Source organism: Oreochromis niloticus, linkage group LG14 (assembly GCF_001858045.2).
Source record: "Oreochromis niloticus isolate F11D_XX linkage group LG14, O_niloticus_UMD_NMBU, whole genome shotgun sequence".
NCBI classification, from domain to species: domain Eukaryota; kingdom Metazoa; phylum Chordata; class Actinopteri; order Cichliformes; family Cichlidae; genus Oreochromis; species Oreochromis niloticus.
In genome coordinates, this window is record NC_031979.2 from 10,736,316 (window position 1) to 10,751,040 (window position 14,725).

Here is a 14,725-nt window from a genome sequence, read left to right on the forward strand (position 1 = left end):
GAAAAGCAAAATGTGAATGAACAAAAACTTTATTTTATAATTACAGTACACTCTGGGCAGTGAGCTGCATAACTTTTTCTCTTATTTTACACAATTGTTTGTTGCAGTTTAAACCCAATGGGGACTAAATGGGCAGTTAAAGGGGAATTTCAATGGCCCCGCCCACTCAAAATGGGCTGAATGTGGCCCACAATGTAAAATGAGTTTGACTTATAGGACCGTTCAAGAATTTGTTCCATCAAAGAGATTTCTAGTTAACTCCTAGTGTCCATGTAGTTCACTGTCCCAGTGAAATTTAAGGAAGAATATGAGGAAATTTGAACTAATCATTTTAACCAATTTCGAATTGAAAAAAAAATAGAGTCACTGGGCTCATGGACTCTAAATGTAGCAGTGCTGCCCATAACACTAGCATTATCACAGTCATCTGTCATAGAGAAGATTAGCAATCACCTGGCTGCAGTTCTCTGTGCAACACCCACAATGGCTACGTAACAACAAAGCATTATGCTATTTGTTTTGCTCGCCCGTTAATCAAAATGTCACCAACTGTGATAATAGCAAAAAACATTATTCACCACAGAGCAACAAAATCATATGAAATTTGACTAACATGGAGTGCACAGAGCTGCAATAAAACAGAATGGAGGCCTGGGTTATTAGTGTGTTTTAGCCATGCCAACAGTGTTTGTGTGTCTTCGGGGTTTTAGGTTTGTCGGATAATTAATTGGAGCTCGACTGTGGTTCAGACAGAAATGTCACAAAAATGTATTGCAAATGTTTCCAGATATGTTGTTCGCTTTTCCTCTATCGGCACTATGAGAATGGCATTTGGGTCATGTGGCTGGATTGATTTTTGCCACAACATTTGTTTTAGAAGAATCTGCATGAACTGGCACTAGGCCAGGACAAGTTTTCATTCATCCTACTTTTGCTCTTATTATGACGCTATGGCAGGTATTTTTGGTTTAGCCCATCACTAACAGGAACATGAAGGAAAACCACATCAGACTTTAAATCCTGAACTTATACTATGTGAAGTGAAGCTACTGTTGCTGCCTTTGCCTGGTTGTACCTGAGCATGATGCGCAGGAACTCCTGTCCCTCAGCCTCTTCGTGTTTCAGGGACATGATGAGGTTGCCTATGCTGCTGCCGGTGCAATAGTAGTTCATGTGCTCCTGGGTGTATGGATATAGAAAAGGAGGTAAGTGAGGGAGAAAGGTGCAGTTTAGACTTTAAATACTCGCACTGCTTCATACAAACTGACATGACTGCACTAACCTTGCCCAAGAAGTGTTTGCGGTAGGCACGGGCTGTGCTGTTGCACTCCAGACGGTAGCTGTGCCCCCCACCGGGGCTCATGCCCTCTCCTCCGTCTTCCTCCTCACAGAAACTAGATTCTGAGGAAGATGGAGTTCCTGCTGGTGCCTCCACATCCTCAATCCAATAACCCCCGAACTGGGGCAGGATTACCTGGGGGTATGGACCACCCTTCTCTAGGACCTTGCGTGTAAAAGGTTGGGAGAGAATGAGGAACTAAAACATAACCAACTAAAAAAGTGTGTGCTTTTCATGTTTTGCCAAAGATTGCAAATGTTTTGCATTATGGCTGAGTGAAAGATGAGCAAGAAATGACTCACATCTTCTATCCGTGGGTAGGGGATATAGTCATCCTGTAAAAAAAAAAAGAGGACAGACATACATACACATATGCACACACCATCAGTAACACTTTTAACTTGTATGAACTTCACTGACTTTTGCGACGGTGAAACAGATCCAAGCACATCGACAAACACAGGTGCGAAAGGGGAGTGCAGCTCACGATACTAAATACACGTCGGGGCGATGATGCAACGCAAAATGCAAAGTCATCAGCAAACATCAGCCAGGGAGTGTGTTTGATTCAGTGGCCCCTGAGAATTTAGAGCTGTTGTGTGCCTTTGGCACTGCTAGCCCGGCTCCAGTGTGACCTCTAAAATACTGCTGAGGCCTGTCTGCATTGTTGGTGGTGCAGGGCTCCGGGCAGCCAGTCATTTATATTCTGTGGCAGCAGGAGCCAGCAACTCTGGCAGGCCGAAGAGGATCAATTGACAGCTGGAGTTCATTCAACTTATAATCAATCTGATCAGGGGGTTATGGATTTTTGCACTTTGAAAGCCCTGAGAAAAGTCTGAAAAACGTTCACAGGGGTGTTCAGAATCCCTTCGCGGCGAGGAGTCCGACCACAGAGCAAAGCAGTGCAGCAATGAAGCACAGCATGCAGAATAAATGGTGACACACACACACAGACACACTAATGAGACCCACAGAGAAGATATCAACAAGTGTGTATCGAGTCACACCTTCCATTTTTTGGTCTCTTCAGCTTTAGGGACCTTATTAAAGTCCAATCGCAGCATGAGAGTGAAAGAGCACAAGGGTCAAAAAAGAATTTAAAAAAATACAAGTTCAGTTTATTTGTGCAATGTTCCAAAAAGGTGCAGAAACATTCTTGTTTTCAGACTTCAGACTGTCTCATCTGCTGACAGGTGAAAACAGAGTGAGTCATACATGCTAATATACTCTCCTGCAAACACAAACACACACACATACGTGAGCGCACACAGGTAATGCAGTCACTTAGTCATCCTCTCTCTGAATCCAGCTTCCACACACTAAGTGTTCCTTTCTTCACTTGTTATTATCATTTGTTGGAACACAGAAACGCTGAGGCGCAGGCCAAAGCCTTTTTTTTCATAGTGTGCAGCGCAGTGCAAATATATGCAGATATGAAAAGCCAATCTAGTAGACACAGTAAATTGGCCAATTATGCTACGGGCCCAGTGGAACAGCTCATCTACATGACTGAGAATAAGAGTGAGGAAATAAATGCATGTGTGCAGATTCACAGCTCTTAGCATACACACCACCACCACGCCACCGCCATCGCTTATACCAATCATACCAAGAGTCAGGCAGAATTCGTTTGAAGAGTGCAAATACAACCCTGACACACAAACACACAAGTGTTTGCACACACTTCTAAGTCTAATCTGTAGTGGTTTATGTCTGTCTGAGTGCATACTGATGGAGCAGCTGTTGCAGTCAGCGGGGAGTCAGTGTCAACAGTATGACACTGATCAGAAAGAGTCTTCAGAGGCTTCGATTTTTGGTCATACAGAAGAGCCAACAAAGGCAGAGGAAGCAGAGAGACGGGTGAAAATTGGTGAAACTGCCAAAAGAAGAGGAAAGGAGGGAGTGGACCGGAGATGGGGAGCAAAAAAGAAAGAAAAAAGTGACCTTCATCATCAGCACCCAGGAACACACTTTGAAAGCCTGATTCCAAACGTTCAGAGCCCAGACGAGAAGGTCGATGCAAGCTGAGTTTCAGCAAAGACCGAAGAGCTGCCAGTTTCACTCTGTGTACGTGTGTGACTCTTTGATCATCAGGCTGCTTAGGGGGCCGTCATCCTCTAGTTACACTTTCCAAATAACTCCACTGATGTCCTCAATCAGGTTCTCCCTCACGCTGACTTACCATCTCACACCTTGTCTGCTCTTACCTATTTCTGTTCACTTCTATTCTAATCACAGATGCTATTTTACATTGTTTTTGACACAGTCTCTTACACGATGCTGTGTTTCTCTGACTGTAAATAGATCACGTGGCAGTCTTACTTGCTGTTACTGATACTGTAAAGAGTATTTTCAACAGTGGATCAGTGCATATGTGGTACAGTGAATAATACTCACTGCAATAATCAGAAAAGGCTGCGCACATGAGACTGACCTAAAATGAACTACAGAGGCCGACAAGTCAGTCAATGCTCATTGAGTTTTTGAGCGCCAGTAGAGTCCCACAGCAAGGGGAATATCATATTTCAGGCTTTGGATGCACAGAATTGTTTGTTTTGGTCTTTTTATAGGATTCGTTGACAATAGAAGAAAAAAATAAACACAAATCATCAGCAGTCTCAAAGAAAGTTTAAAAGAAACAAATGGAAATGCTATAATTTTGTTGGAGGGAACTTTTTCTATTTTTCTGGTATTGAATATGCTGCATTCAGGGGTCACTGGATAAAACTGGCATTCCTTAACTTTCAGCTGCAAGTCAGTTCACACCTCTTGGATTCTGAGCGAAGAAAGTCTAATGACTTAAAAGTATGGGGCTTTCTATTCTTAACCTATTAACGGTTCCACTGTCTCGACCCAGTATGACCACCTAATAATTCACTTCTTGGACATCTAATAATAAACCCGCATGAGCAATTATCTCTGTCTGAATCTTCCTTTGGTCATATGCTCTCTTTTTTGTATGTTTTCTTTCCTACCTTATTTCTCTTCCTCCTCACCCTTTTTAACCCCGCTCGCCCAACCCCATCTGTCCTCAGACAACTCAAAGCCTGCACCCTTAGGGCCCTGTGGAGGGCACAAAGTGGTCGAACACAGAGAGAGAGAGACAGACTTTGTTCAGAACAAAAATAAAATCAATGTATTCCACACAGAGAAGGAGAAAATAGTCATGCCAGTCCAGATCTTTGTGTGGATGTTCTTCTCTGCCGCCTGCATGCCTATTATCCAATCTAAGACACATGCGGCGCTGACTTTCAGTGATTAAATCATCAGCGTGAGCCCTATTCAAGTATATGTTAAAGCTGATTTTGGTCAAAGAAAAACAAGGTGATAGGAGGAACCCTCTTATGGCAAAAAACACGCTATTATAGCTCAGTAGTGCTGGCTGAAGACAGGGAAAGAATGGAGGAAATAGGGATACTGAAATAAGGAAATGATAGACGGACAGCAGCAGAGAAGGAAATGGCATTCAGAGGAATGAAAATATCGTCATACCTGCATCTTTTCCAGCATGTCGAAGAACTCTGCGGACTGGAACAGAGACGAAATAGATTACAAAGTATCTAAAACAAGCTGAAAGAGAGCTCAACTCTGACTGTCAGAGGACGACAATCTACTGACACCATTTAGCTGACAGCAGTTCAATCATCGCCCTTTGGTTGGCTTCAATTTACACCTCGCACAAGTGTTTTGACATTCAATGCTCAACCTAAACGTCTGCATTTAAAGCCCTGACAATGATAACATTCATCTGCAAGAGTAGATTGTGCCGCTCCCTCCCCTCCACGGGATCAGCTCTGCAGCGTCACAGAGGGCTGGGTCAGCCTCTCACACCCGCACGCGCTCACACAGTGATAAGAAACCACTTCCTCAAACAGCAACACTTACTACACAACACACAAACCAGCTTCCTTAAGTGCACTCACACACACAGACAATGCCGTGTTCCCACGGGGACTCCGCCTTGCCACATTAACAAGCTGCAAGGGTGATAATGGCACTCATGGCCTTTGTGCTCAGATTTTGGCACATATATAATGTGCAAAGCAATGCATGGAGAGTTTTAGGTAACAAGTGTGTGTGAGCGCATCAGCGCTTTGACTCACATCACAGGAGATACTGATCTCTGACCCCAAATTAAACTTGCCATTAATAAAAGCTATTTAAACACAGAAGTTGACCAAAGCACCTCTCATCATCAACTCTATAACTGCAGTGTTGTGCTTCCTTTTTAAACTGCTTCTGCAAAAACAAACAAAGTCGACTAATGCCTACTTTAATTATATTTGACAGCTAGAGTCATGCTGGCACATGTGAAGGAGTTTTTGCTACATTAAGCACTGCCCAAGGCAGCTAAAAAGACACGCTGTAGCAGATCACCTTTGCAGCGTCTCAGTGGGCTCTTGGGAGTGCAGACAGCATGTTGAGTCTCCAATGGTGTCAAGAGACACAAGTCCAAAGACAAGGAAGCCTTATCTCCCTTTCTGTTCCACTGTCAGTCTAAAACATATCTCTACATGCCTACTTCCCTTTTCTCACCGTTGCTTTCTAATCTCAGTGTGTCATTATACTAATCTGTCCCCTATACTCTCTTATTACTCAGTCATTTTCTCTTTTCTTTTATTAGCCTTTTTCTCTCTTAGTTTTTCTTGCCTTGTCTCTCCTGCTCGCACTCGTTCACTCTTTCTGTGTTAGCCCGGTGACATCTGGATATCTTATTTCCCATGGCAACCTGTGGAGGCTGCCACGATCAGCCTGTCTGTCTGCCTGACTGATTCAATGACTGACAGATTCACTGGTAGCTAGAATTCACACATACTCATGCTAATCATGAACACAATCACCCAGACACTGACAGAAATGATGACAAAGCACAAAAAAGGTAAATGGGAACTGAACTTGCTCACATTCTTCTTCTGCTTTCTCTCATATATATTATTATTATTCTCCGAATATCAGAACATTACGTCTGCAGCATTTGCATGGCATTTCTGTTTGAGTAGTCCTTAGTTAAATGCACAGTGTGAAACTGCCTTTTTGGGTGAAGGGATGGACTGAAACTAAAAGCCCTGACCTCTCAGCTATCAGGTGTACATGAAATCCAACCGTTAGAGAGTTGAGAACGCGTTGTTAAAACCCCCCCAAAAAGTCCTCGCAGCATTGCTCGGCTTTGTCACACTTGTGGCCCAATGGCACGCAGCTGAACTGACACGCATGTGTAAATGTGATATTTTAGCTCTGTGGTTGCAAAATGTTGCACACGTGGGTGTAAAGCGGCTATGAATAAGGCATAAAACTGTAGAAAGTTTAAGAGGGTGCAGAAGATGCCGCTACCTCAGTTATAACACTGCAGTGACTTGAGGACGTGAAGTTTGACTCAATGTGACATACGCCTATTTCTGAAGTCACAATATAAACAAATATTAGCTGCAAGACGAGGTAACTGATTAACTTAGCGGCAATAAAAGTAAAGTTTGAACACGTCTGATAGCTTCAGTTAAAGTTCACTTGCTTTGATGTTGTATTTACAAAGAAATGATAAGTTGGTATGAGCAGAAACTTACTCATCTGCATTCATTCATTCATCATAAACTTGCGCGCCAAGTTGAAAAAACTCCCCATTACACATCAAACTGTTGGGACTTGCATGGTAACCAGTGCCGACTTACCTTGAGAAGGGCAGCCAAAACATTTGAGTCTTCAAGTGTCCCTGCCTTCCTCTTATTCTTACCCTTCCTTCTATATTTTAGAAGAGCACTTCCCTCTCCCACTCGTTTATAATGTCTGTTTTGCCTTCAAACATGGCCACTAAAGCTTAAACAGGAAAATCAAGTAAGGCAGCAAACTGAATTGTTTGTCAAAGCAAAACAGGTCATGCCAATGTTTATGTGTCTGACACACACACACACACACACACACACACACACGCTTAGCCTTACCCCAACCATCCAAAATGAATGCCTAACCCTAACCCTTAGCCTAAACCTAACCATAACATAATTGTAAATCTGACACTAAAATCTAATTTTGAGCCTCAAAAATGCCTTAAAACTTGTATGGACAGGCATTTTGTCCTTATAAGACTGTTGGTCCTCACAAGTATAGTGACATGCCAATTTTCTGTCCTCACAAAGATGCCTAAACAAGTACACACACACACACACACACACACACACACACACACACACACACTGTAAGTCATCCAAGATATTGCCAAGTTTGGTGTCGCTCTCTTTGAAGACTGTTGACTATCAGCATCCATACACATTATTGACGTCACAGAAGGAAGTGCCTGAGTAAAGTATTGTACAAATACAAACATTAGATCATCTGTAAGGAAGAAATTCCAGGCACAAACTATACAGTCTCTGCTTTAACATACACTCCCTAAGCCAGTCTACTGCTGTAAACTGGTGTGGATAAATTAGAGTTAAAGCACCAAATACATAATACATAATACATGTACTCAGTATGCTAACTTATAAATTGATCATGGGCCACTTTGTTAGGTACACCTGTTCAACTTCTTGTTCAGAGCATTCTCATTCCCGACGCGTAACATGCCGACGATTTGTAACGTCCCGAGGTGTCCCAGGGGAATGTGAAAGGTAACCTTCCGAGTCCCTATGATATGCACCTGATTGTGGATGGAATCCAATAGAATGATGCTCCCGGCGGTAACACACGTTCCAGCAGTGTATTCCAGTCCTAACCCTAACCCAAACCTTATCCCTAACCTTAACCACAACCTTAATGGTGTTAGATAGTGTTTTCCAGAGCGATTCATGAGGAGAAAGTAAAATAAATGTACATGTGTAGATTCAGTCCAAATGGTTCTCATGTTTCCTCCTGTTTCTGAATGAGTAACATAGGAATGTGTTGGGTGGCCGAAAGAGTAACTTACCGACTATTTGTCACATGTAATATGTTACACTTTGGGAGTGAGAACGTGTTGTCTTGTTATAGGAAATATCTAATCGGCCAACGAGATGGCAGCAACCATATGCACTTAGGCATGTATTTATGGTCAAAATGGCCTGCTTAAGTTCAAGCTGAGCATCAGACGGAGAAAAAAATGTAATGGTTGTTGGTGCCAGACAGGCTGATCTGGGTATTTCAGAAAATGCTGATCTGCTGGGATTTTCCCACACAACCATCTCTCGGGTTTACAGAGAATGGTCTGAAAAAAAGCCAAGTGAGCGGTGCTTCTCTGGGTGAAAATGCCTTGTTAACGTCAGAGTTCAGAGCAGAATGAGTCAGACTGCTTTCAGATGATAGGAAAGCAAGAAAAACTCAGATAACCACTTGGCATACTCTGGTCTCCTTAGTTCCAGCATGGTTTAAACACAACAGCCTATTTGATCATTGTTGCTGACCATGTCCATCCTTTTATGAACACAGTGTGCCCATCTTTTGATGGCTGCTCCTAGCAGGAAAAGAGAACATGTCACAAAGCTAAAACCACCTCAAACTGGCTTCTTGAACATAACAAGGAGTTCACTGTTCTCAAACGGCCTAGACAGTCACCGAATCTCAATCCACCAGAGCACCTTTGGGATGTGGTTTAATGGGAGATTCATTTCACGGATGTGCAGCACACCGTTGAATATGTGCCACCAAGGTTTAAGGAAGTTCAGAAGTCAAAAAGAGTGGCAAGGTTTACCTAATGAAGCGGCTGGTGTGCATATATGGCAGAATAATGTTATATTTACAGCTGATCAAGAAGGGGTTATTTGTTTATAACATTTAGCATTTTGGATCTGAATTTCAAAATAATCACATCACATGAATGCAGCGTTATATAAGCTTGTGAGTGGCTTTTGACTGTAAAGCAGCAGAAATGGAAAAACTCAACAAACCAGAAGTACCTCCGAATTGTACAAACGCATCACTTGAGCAAACACAGTTTTCCCGCCGCTGCTGCCAAAACACGTTTGCTCGTGAGCTGTCCTCTGACGCCTATAACCTTAAACGCTTTTCCTAACCACGTAAAGAGCTTCTTACGAGTACACCTATGTAGCAATTAAAAAACAAAAATGGATAAAAGCAGGATTAGCGCCGACACGGTGCTGACAAAACGGATTTTATCAACATGTGCTTTGCAATCTGAGAAAGGAGACAAATGTTTCTACACAAAAGGCACGGATTTGCCGTAAACTGCAATTATAAGAAATGATATGTTTCATACGTTCACTGCCAGTGTGACTTTCATGATGAGTATCTCGCCATTAGGCCACTCTAGCTCACAGCAAAATTGGAGGCTGCCGTTTGATAATTACAAGAAATCAGCCACACATCAAGAAGGTAATTGATGCCTTCTGTCTTGAGTTATATTTCTTCCGTAATTTCTCTCATATATGATTCCTCTGAGAGCATAATTTCAGTTCAATCGTCCCTTTCTCACCGTGGACAAACTCCCATTCAGAGGACTCAGTAATGATGGCTTGCTTTGAGGTTACTATCCTGACCAGGAGCCATCAGCTACTTCCTCACCATGCTAATCTCCCTCCATACAGAATGTATTCTTCCTTTTTGTCATGCTGAAGGAAAAATGGAAGAAAGATGTTCAGCTTTAGTGTGAGAGTAGTGCAGAGAGAGTGCTGAATGTCTGACAACATCACACCTCACACCACATGAGTCAGTGTAACAGCACCTGAGGAAGATGATCATCTACAGCCAGATGGATTTTATTTGGTATTAAGATCTGTAGTTTAGCTATGCTCTCATATTTTGTTTTTCACTTTGGTTCTCAGTTTGAAGACAATTCTTCCTGGTCAGGATGCATTTGGTCTGAGAATGGGTTTAATGGGGTCCCACTGTAGTAGATCATGATTCAATTTACATCAGAATTCATTTTTAACAACAAAACTTTCTATCTGCAAAAGGAAGCTCACAGCAATGTCAAGCATAGAAGAAAAGTGAGATCAGGTCCTCGAAAACCACTTCGTGCTGTCATATACGGAAATTTCCAAGTGCCAGTCAAGGTAACAGGAGCCAAGGTAAAGTGCACACTCAAATGAATAGACATTTCCTTTTACTGGATGTCTTGTAGAACGCATCCTTCACTTTCCTGTAAAATTTTGAGACAAAATATAAAGCCAAGATTTAGAGTACGGTAGCGGCACAGATGAGCATTCATTGTATCTCCGGCTCTTATTCCGCTTGCCTCCAGACGTAATCCCCTTTTTTTTAATGGCAAGCAGACATTGGAAAAAGAAGGATTACAGTACTCCACGCCTGGAGGAACCGTCACAGCAAAATAGGCAAAAGTGTGACTGAGTTTACACAATGACATCAGCATGTTTACGTTCTCTGAGAGCAATAATAGATATAATATATAATAATAGATATAAATCATGAACCTGATTTGAATCTTTAAAAAATGATAGGTTTTAATTTGTGGCATAGATAGCAGATGCTGTGAAAAGCATAATAACCTGTATTCACCTGACATTTAGTCAGGAGAACGATAGGAAGACTGCTATTTTTGTTTGCAATAATTTGCAAGAGATAGCCAGAATCAGCTGAGCCATGAGCTGATGGGGACTGGCACTGAGATCAGCTGATTTGCCGGGATTGTAGCTTTGCTTGGCTTTGGCCTACCCGAACTAACACTGTGCTTTATTTACGTGCACAAATATGTTCTTTTTAACTTTTGTGACAGTGGTGTTTGTCACTGTCTCTGAATTGCATGCTTGTTAAAGGGATTTCACACTGAGAACAATCACAGTCAGCTGATTTAACACATGTAGACAAACATCATATTCCACTATTAGCAAACATGCGTAGGTGTGTCTGGCTGCTCATACCTTCATGCTGGGTGGTGCAGTGCGGGGTGGTGATGGGGGACATTCTCCCAAAGGGACGTTGGAGATGTTCAGCAGCTCCTGTTTCCTGGAGAGGAGAAGAAGAAAAAATAAAGAATAAATACTAAATCTTTTTTGTTTTTCTGGAACACATTTAAAGGTGTTTCTGCAGTTTAAACAAAATCCACCATGATATAATAGTAGTAATAAACAATTTTAAAGCTGAACTGTTTGAAATATGCAATATTTCCAAGTTCTCTGCCACAGAGAACCTGGAGAGAGATTAGAGTCCAAAAAAGACAATGGAACACAATAAATGCATATGTCTAGCTTTTTTTTAATGTGAAATGACTATGCCCCTTCTTTTTGTTCGTTAGATGGAGCTATCGTAGCTCCTCCATCCTTTCATGCAGCAGTGTCAAGTGGTCATGTAATGCAGAAATAGTCCTACTCCTTTCTTTTCTGTAGTTAAATCAGCAGTGCACCTTGATGTTGGCAGATGACACACATTTTTTTATGAGGCTCACATTACAAAAAAAAAAAGAAGATGGAAAATCACAGCCACATCTCCATTAGCCATATTTTGGGACACACCCAGAGACAGCCCTACTTGTTCTTCAGGACACATGAAAAGCCCAATTCTTTCCACAGGCACGGTGATCACACAACGCAGCGCTGTGTTCACCCTGCGTATGCGGCATGTTAGCTCACAGACGGCGGATGATGTGTGAATGTCAGTCGTAAGGAAATACAGACTGGAGGAGTTTATAAGGACTGAAAAAAAACCACCCGTCATTTTCTTAGACATTGTTCATTGTTCTCTCTTTTTTTGTTCTCTTTACCCTAGAGCAGGGAAGGACACTGTTGCCTTTTTTCCCCCACTGACCTGTGAAAAGGAAAAGCTTGTCCAGACTAAGGTCTCTGTGTAAACCCCCGCTGTGTGTCTCTACAGCACAGTGGCACCTATCTCTCTGTCCCTTACATCCACACCTGTGCGCAGGGATAGAGGGAATTTGTATCCGCGAGAAAAGCAGGGAAAGATGTGAAGCCGTTGTCCTTGCAGCATGGGCTGTGTCTTTGAGGCAATAAAACTAAGATTGCATCACATCAGATAGCTACCGCCCAGGAAGGGAGAGGACGCTTTGGGACAGCAGAAAGAAGGAAGCAAAGAAATAAATTAGGAAGGTCATAGAGAATATCTGTGCGTGGGACAACATGTGAATAGAAGGTTTTGATGAAAATGTGGTGTGTCATACTCCAGGAAGGCGCTATTAAAATCAGCCCCTATGAAAACAGGATACTACACAGTTTCTCAACAGACTCCTTAGAGGAGAGCTCCACCCTGTAAGCTAGACCTAATACCAGCAATAGGGGTGTGAAGGTCAGAGTTTGTGAATGAAAGTCTGGATAATACATTAAAATTACATCTCACCGCATAATAGCTTGCTTGTTATTTTTAGGAAGATTGGCTTCCTGACAAATCATTAAAGTGAGGGTCAGACTGCGACCACAAAGTGCCCATCAAGGAGGTATCATTTAGTAATTTCCTCCAGTGGTAGATATGTATCGTGTTGTTATGACAACACCTCCTATCTGCACTCACCGCGAATGGATGAACCTTGTCTTTGATCTCCCGTTCTGTTTAAGTTCATTAGAGCCAATTAAAGTTAATTCAATTAAGGTGGATTATGTTTTTTAACACTACTGGCTCAGAGAAGCCCAGAGAAGGAAATATGAGAAGGAATCGAGTGTGAATGGAGGCAGGGGGAGATGAGGCAGCACTGGACGCGTCATTTATATTACGTTTATATTGTAAAGAGGTGAGTGAAGAAGAAACACTCAGTACATCATGGGAAGTGCCAGGAGCCTATGCCTAGTGTAGCTAAAGGAGTATTCATGGTCACCCGATCCAGCCCTAACAATATGCTCTATCAAAAAGGAAAGTTTTAAGCCTAATCTTAAGAGGTTGTCTGTCTCCCTCAACTGGGAGCTGGTTCTTGATCAGTGCACTGCCCTCTAGTGGTCATTTTTTGTGGCTCCTATAAAACTATTTTTAGATATATTAAAGAGTTTCTGAGATATGAGTTCACTTCTTGCTTGAGAAAGTGAATGCGTGAACAAAATGATAAGGCTAGGCATGAGAATTCCCCTTCCAATATTCCCGATGATACGTACAATTTCAAACTGACATTTGGAGTCTTTGAACTTGACTTGATTCAACAAATATAAAAGTTTAACATACGGTCGAAAAGACAGATATGAAGCCTGGTGAAAAGAATTGAGGTCCTCATGGTCCCCAGTCAGTATGGCTTTTTATACAGTTCTGTGGGCTGCCACAGACTCCAGTGGCACTGGAAGAAATTACAAAATGATAAAAGATGAGATATATAAGAAAAGGAAACATTATGGGTGTCCTGGCACCAGTTATCAGCTGTCAAGTCTGCTCCCGAGCCTCTGACTTTGTCATGAGGAAGACAGAAAAAGATAGAGCAGAGAAACTTTTATTTAACATGTAATCTTGTAAGTTTTATCAAGCAATGGATGGAAATCTGAAAGAAGAATCTTTGAGATTTCTAGTTATTCCTTCAGAAACTAGGACACTTTTTAAAGGCCCTGGTAGGTTTCGGAAATATTGCTGTGTATTCAACTTTGTGACTCAGATGAAAAGATAAACACAAGATGAGAATTCTGGGAATAGGCACTTTTTTAATTAACAAGAGCTGTGGTCAAAGAAAAACTAAATACCTTAAAAACTACAGTGTGGTTAAAAAAACAAAATGCTGGCCTGTTAGGTAGCTCACAAGGCTCTGCAAGCAGTGTTGCTGGTACTTAGAATGTGAATTTTCTTTGCAAAGTTTTGCATTTGCGGCTGAGCTTCTTCCTCACACCGTCTAAAATATACATGTTCGATTAACTGGTGGTTCTAAATCGGCAGCGTGACAGTGTGTGGTCTCTTTGTGTTAGCCTTGTGAAAGACTGCTGACCTGCTTTGGTCTATACCTCACCTTTCACCCTGTGTCAGCTAGGACAGGTTTCTTCCTATCACTTGGATAAACGTTTAAGGAAAGGGGAACAACATTAACAAGTAAGCACTCAGGCTGTTATAGGTGAGATCACAGGGTCAAATTGCATTCATTCCTCTGGCTCCAAGCTAGCATGGATAATGTGCAGCATTCATTTCTGAGTGAGCAAATGGGCAGTGACTGCCACACTGTTAGATTCTTTTAATACTGCTGGGGAGGAACAGCTGTGTGGGTCTGTGGGCTCTGGGTGCTCTTCCAAGAACTGGGTAGTCACATGTGAAATATCCATTCATCTATCCACAACAATAAAGTGGTTATTTAAACTGCAAAACAAACAAAAAAAAAAGGCGATTGTTGGATAAATTAGGTGCAGTGTAACTTAACTCGGCCCTCTGTCACCTGGAGCTAAGATTAAGAGGTTGTAAACTCGCAAAGAAAAATAGGACATACCATGCTCTACATTTACATCAAAACTAGTACAAGCTGTACCGTTCTTGTACAGCAGTGCGTGCCTATAATCCTTCTTGGATTTAGCTGGTGCTAATTATGGCTAATTCAAC

The 14,725-nt window shown here is 42.0% G+C and overlaps 1 protein-coding gene across 9 annotated transcripts in view; it reads right to left on the reverse strand.

The window, feature by feature from the left end:
* The window catches only part of rap1gap2a (RAP1 GTPase activating protein 2a), an 88,104-nt gene that overhangs the window by 12,382 nt on the left and 60,997 nt on the right, over positions 1 to 14,725 (reverse strand). For 3 of the 9 annotated variants that reach the window (XM_005464593.4, XM_005464597.3, XM_005464596.4), the window contains 6 exons: positions 11,146 to 11,230; positions 4,832 to 4,867; positions 2,347 to 2,379; positions 1,642 to 1,674; positions 1,283 to 1,504; positions 1,076 to 1,179 (listed from right to left, as the gene is read on the reverse strand). In XM_005464593.4, coding sequence (XP_005464650.2) covers positions 1,076 to 1,179; positions 1,283 to 1,504; positions 1,642 to 1,674; positions 2,347 to 2,379; positions 4,832 to 4,867; positions 11,146 to 11,230 — 513 coding nt within the window. Of the gene's footprint in view, positions 1 to 1,075; positions 1,180 to 1,282; positions 1,505 to 1,641; positions 1,675 to 2,346; positions 2,380 to 4,831; positions 4,868 to 7,005; positions 10,582 to 11,145; positions 11,231 to 14,725 lie in introns of those variants that run through there. The other 6 variants (XM_005464594.4, XM_025897833.1, XM_019345144.2 and 3 more) reach the window with 4 other exon arrangements.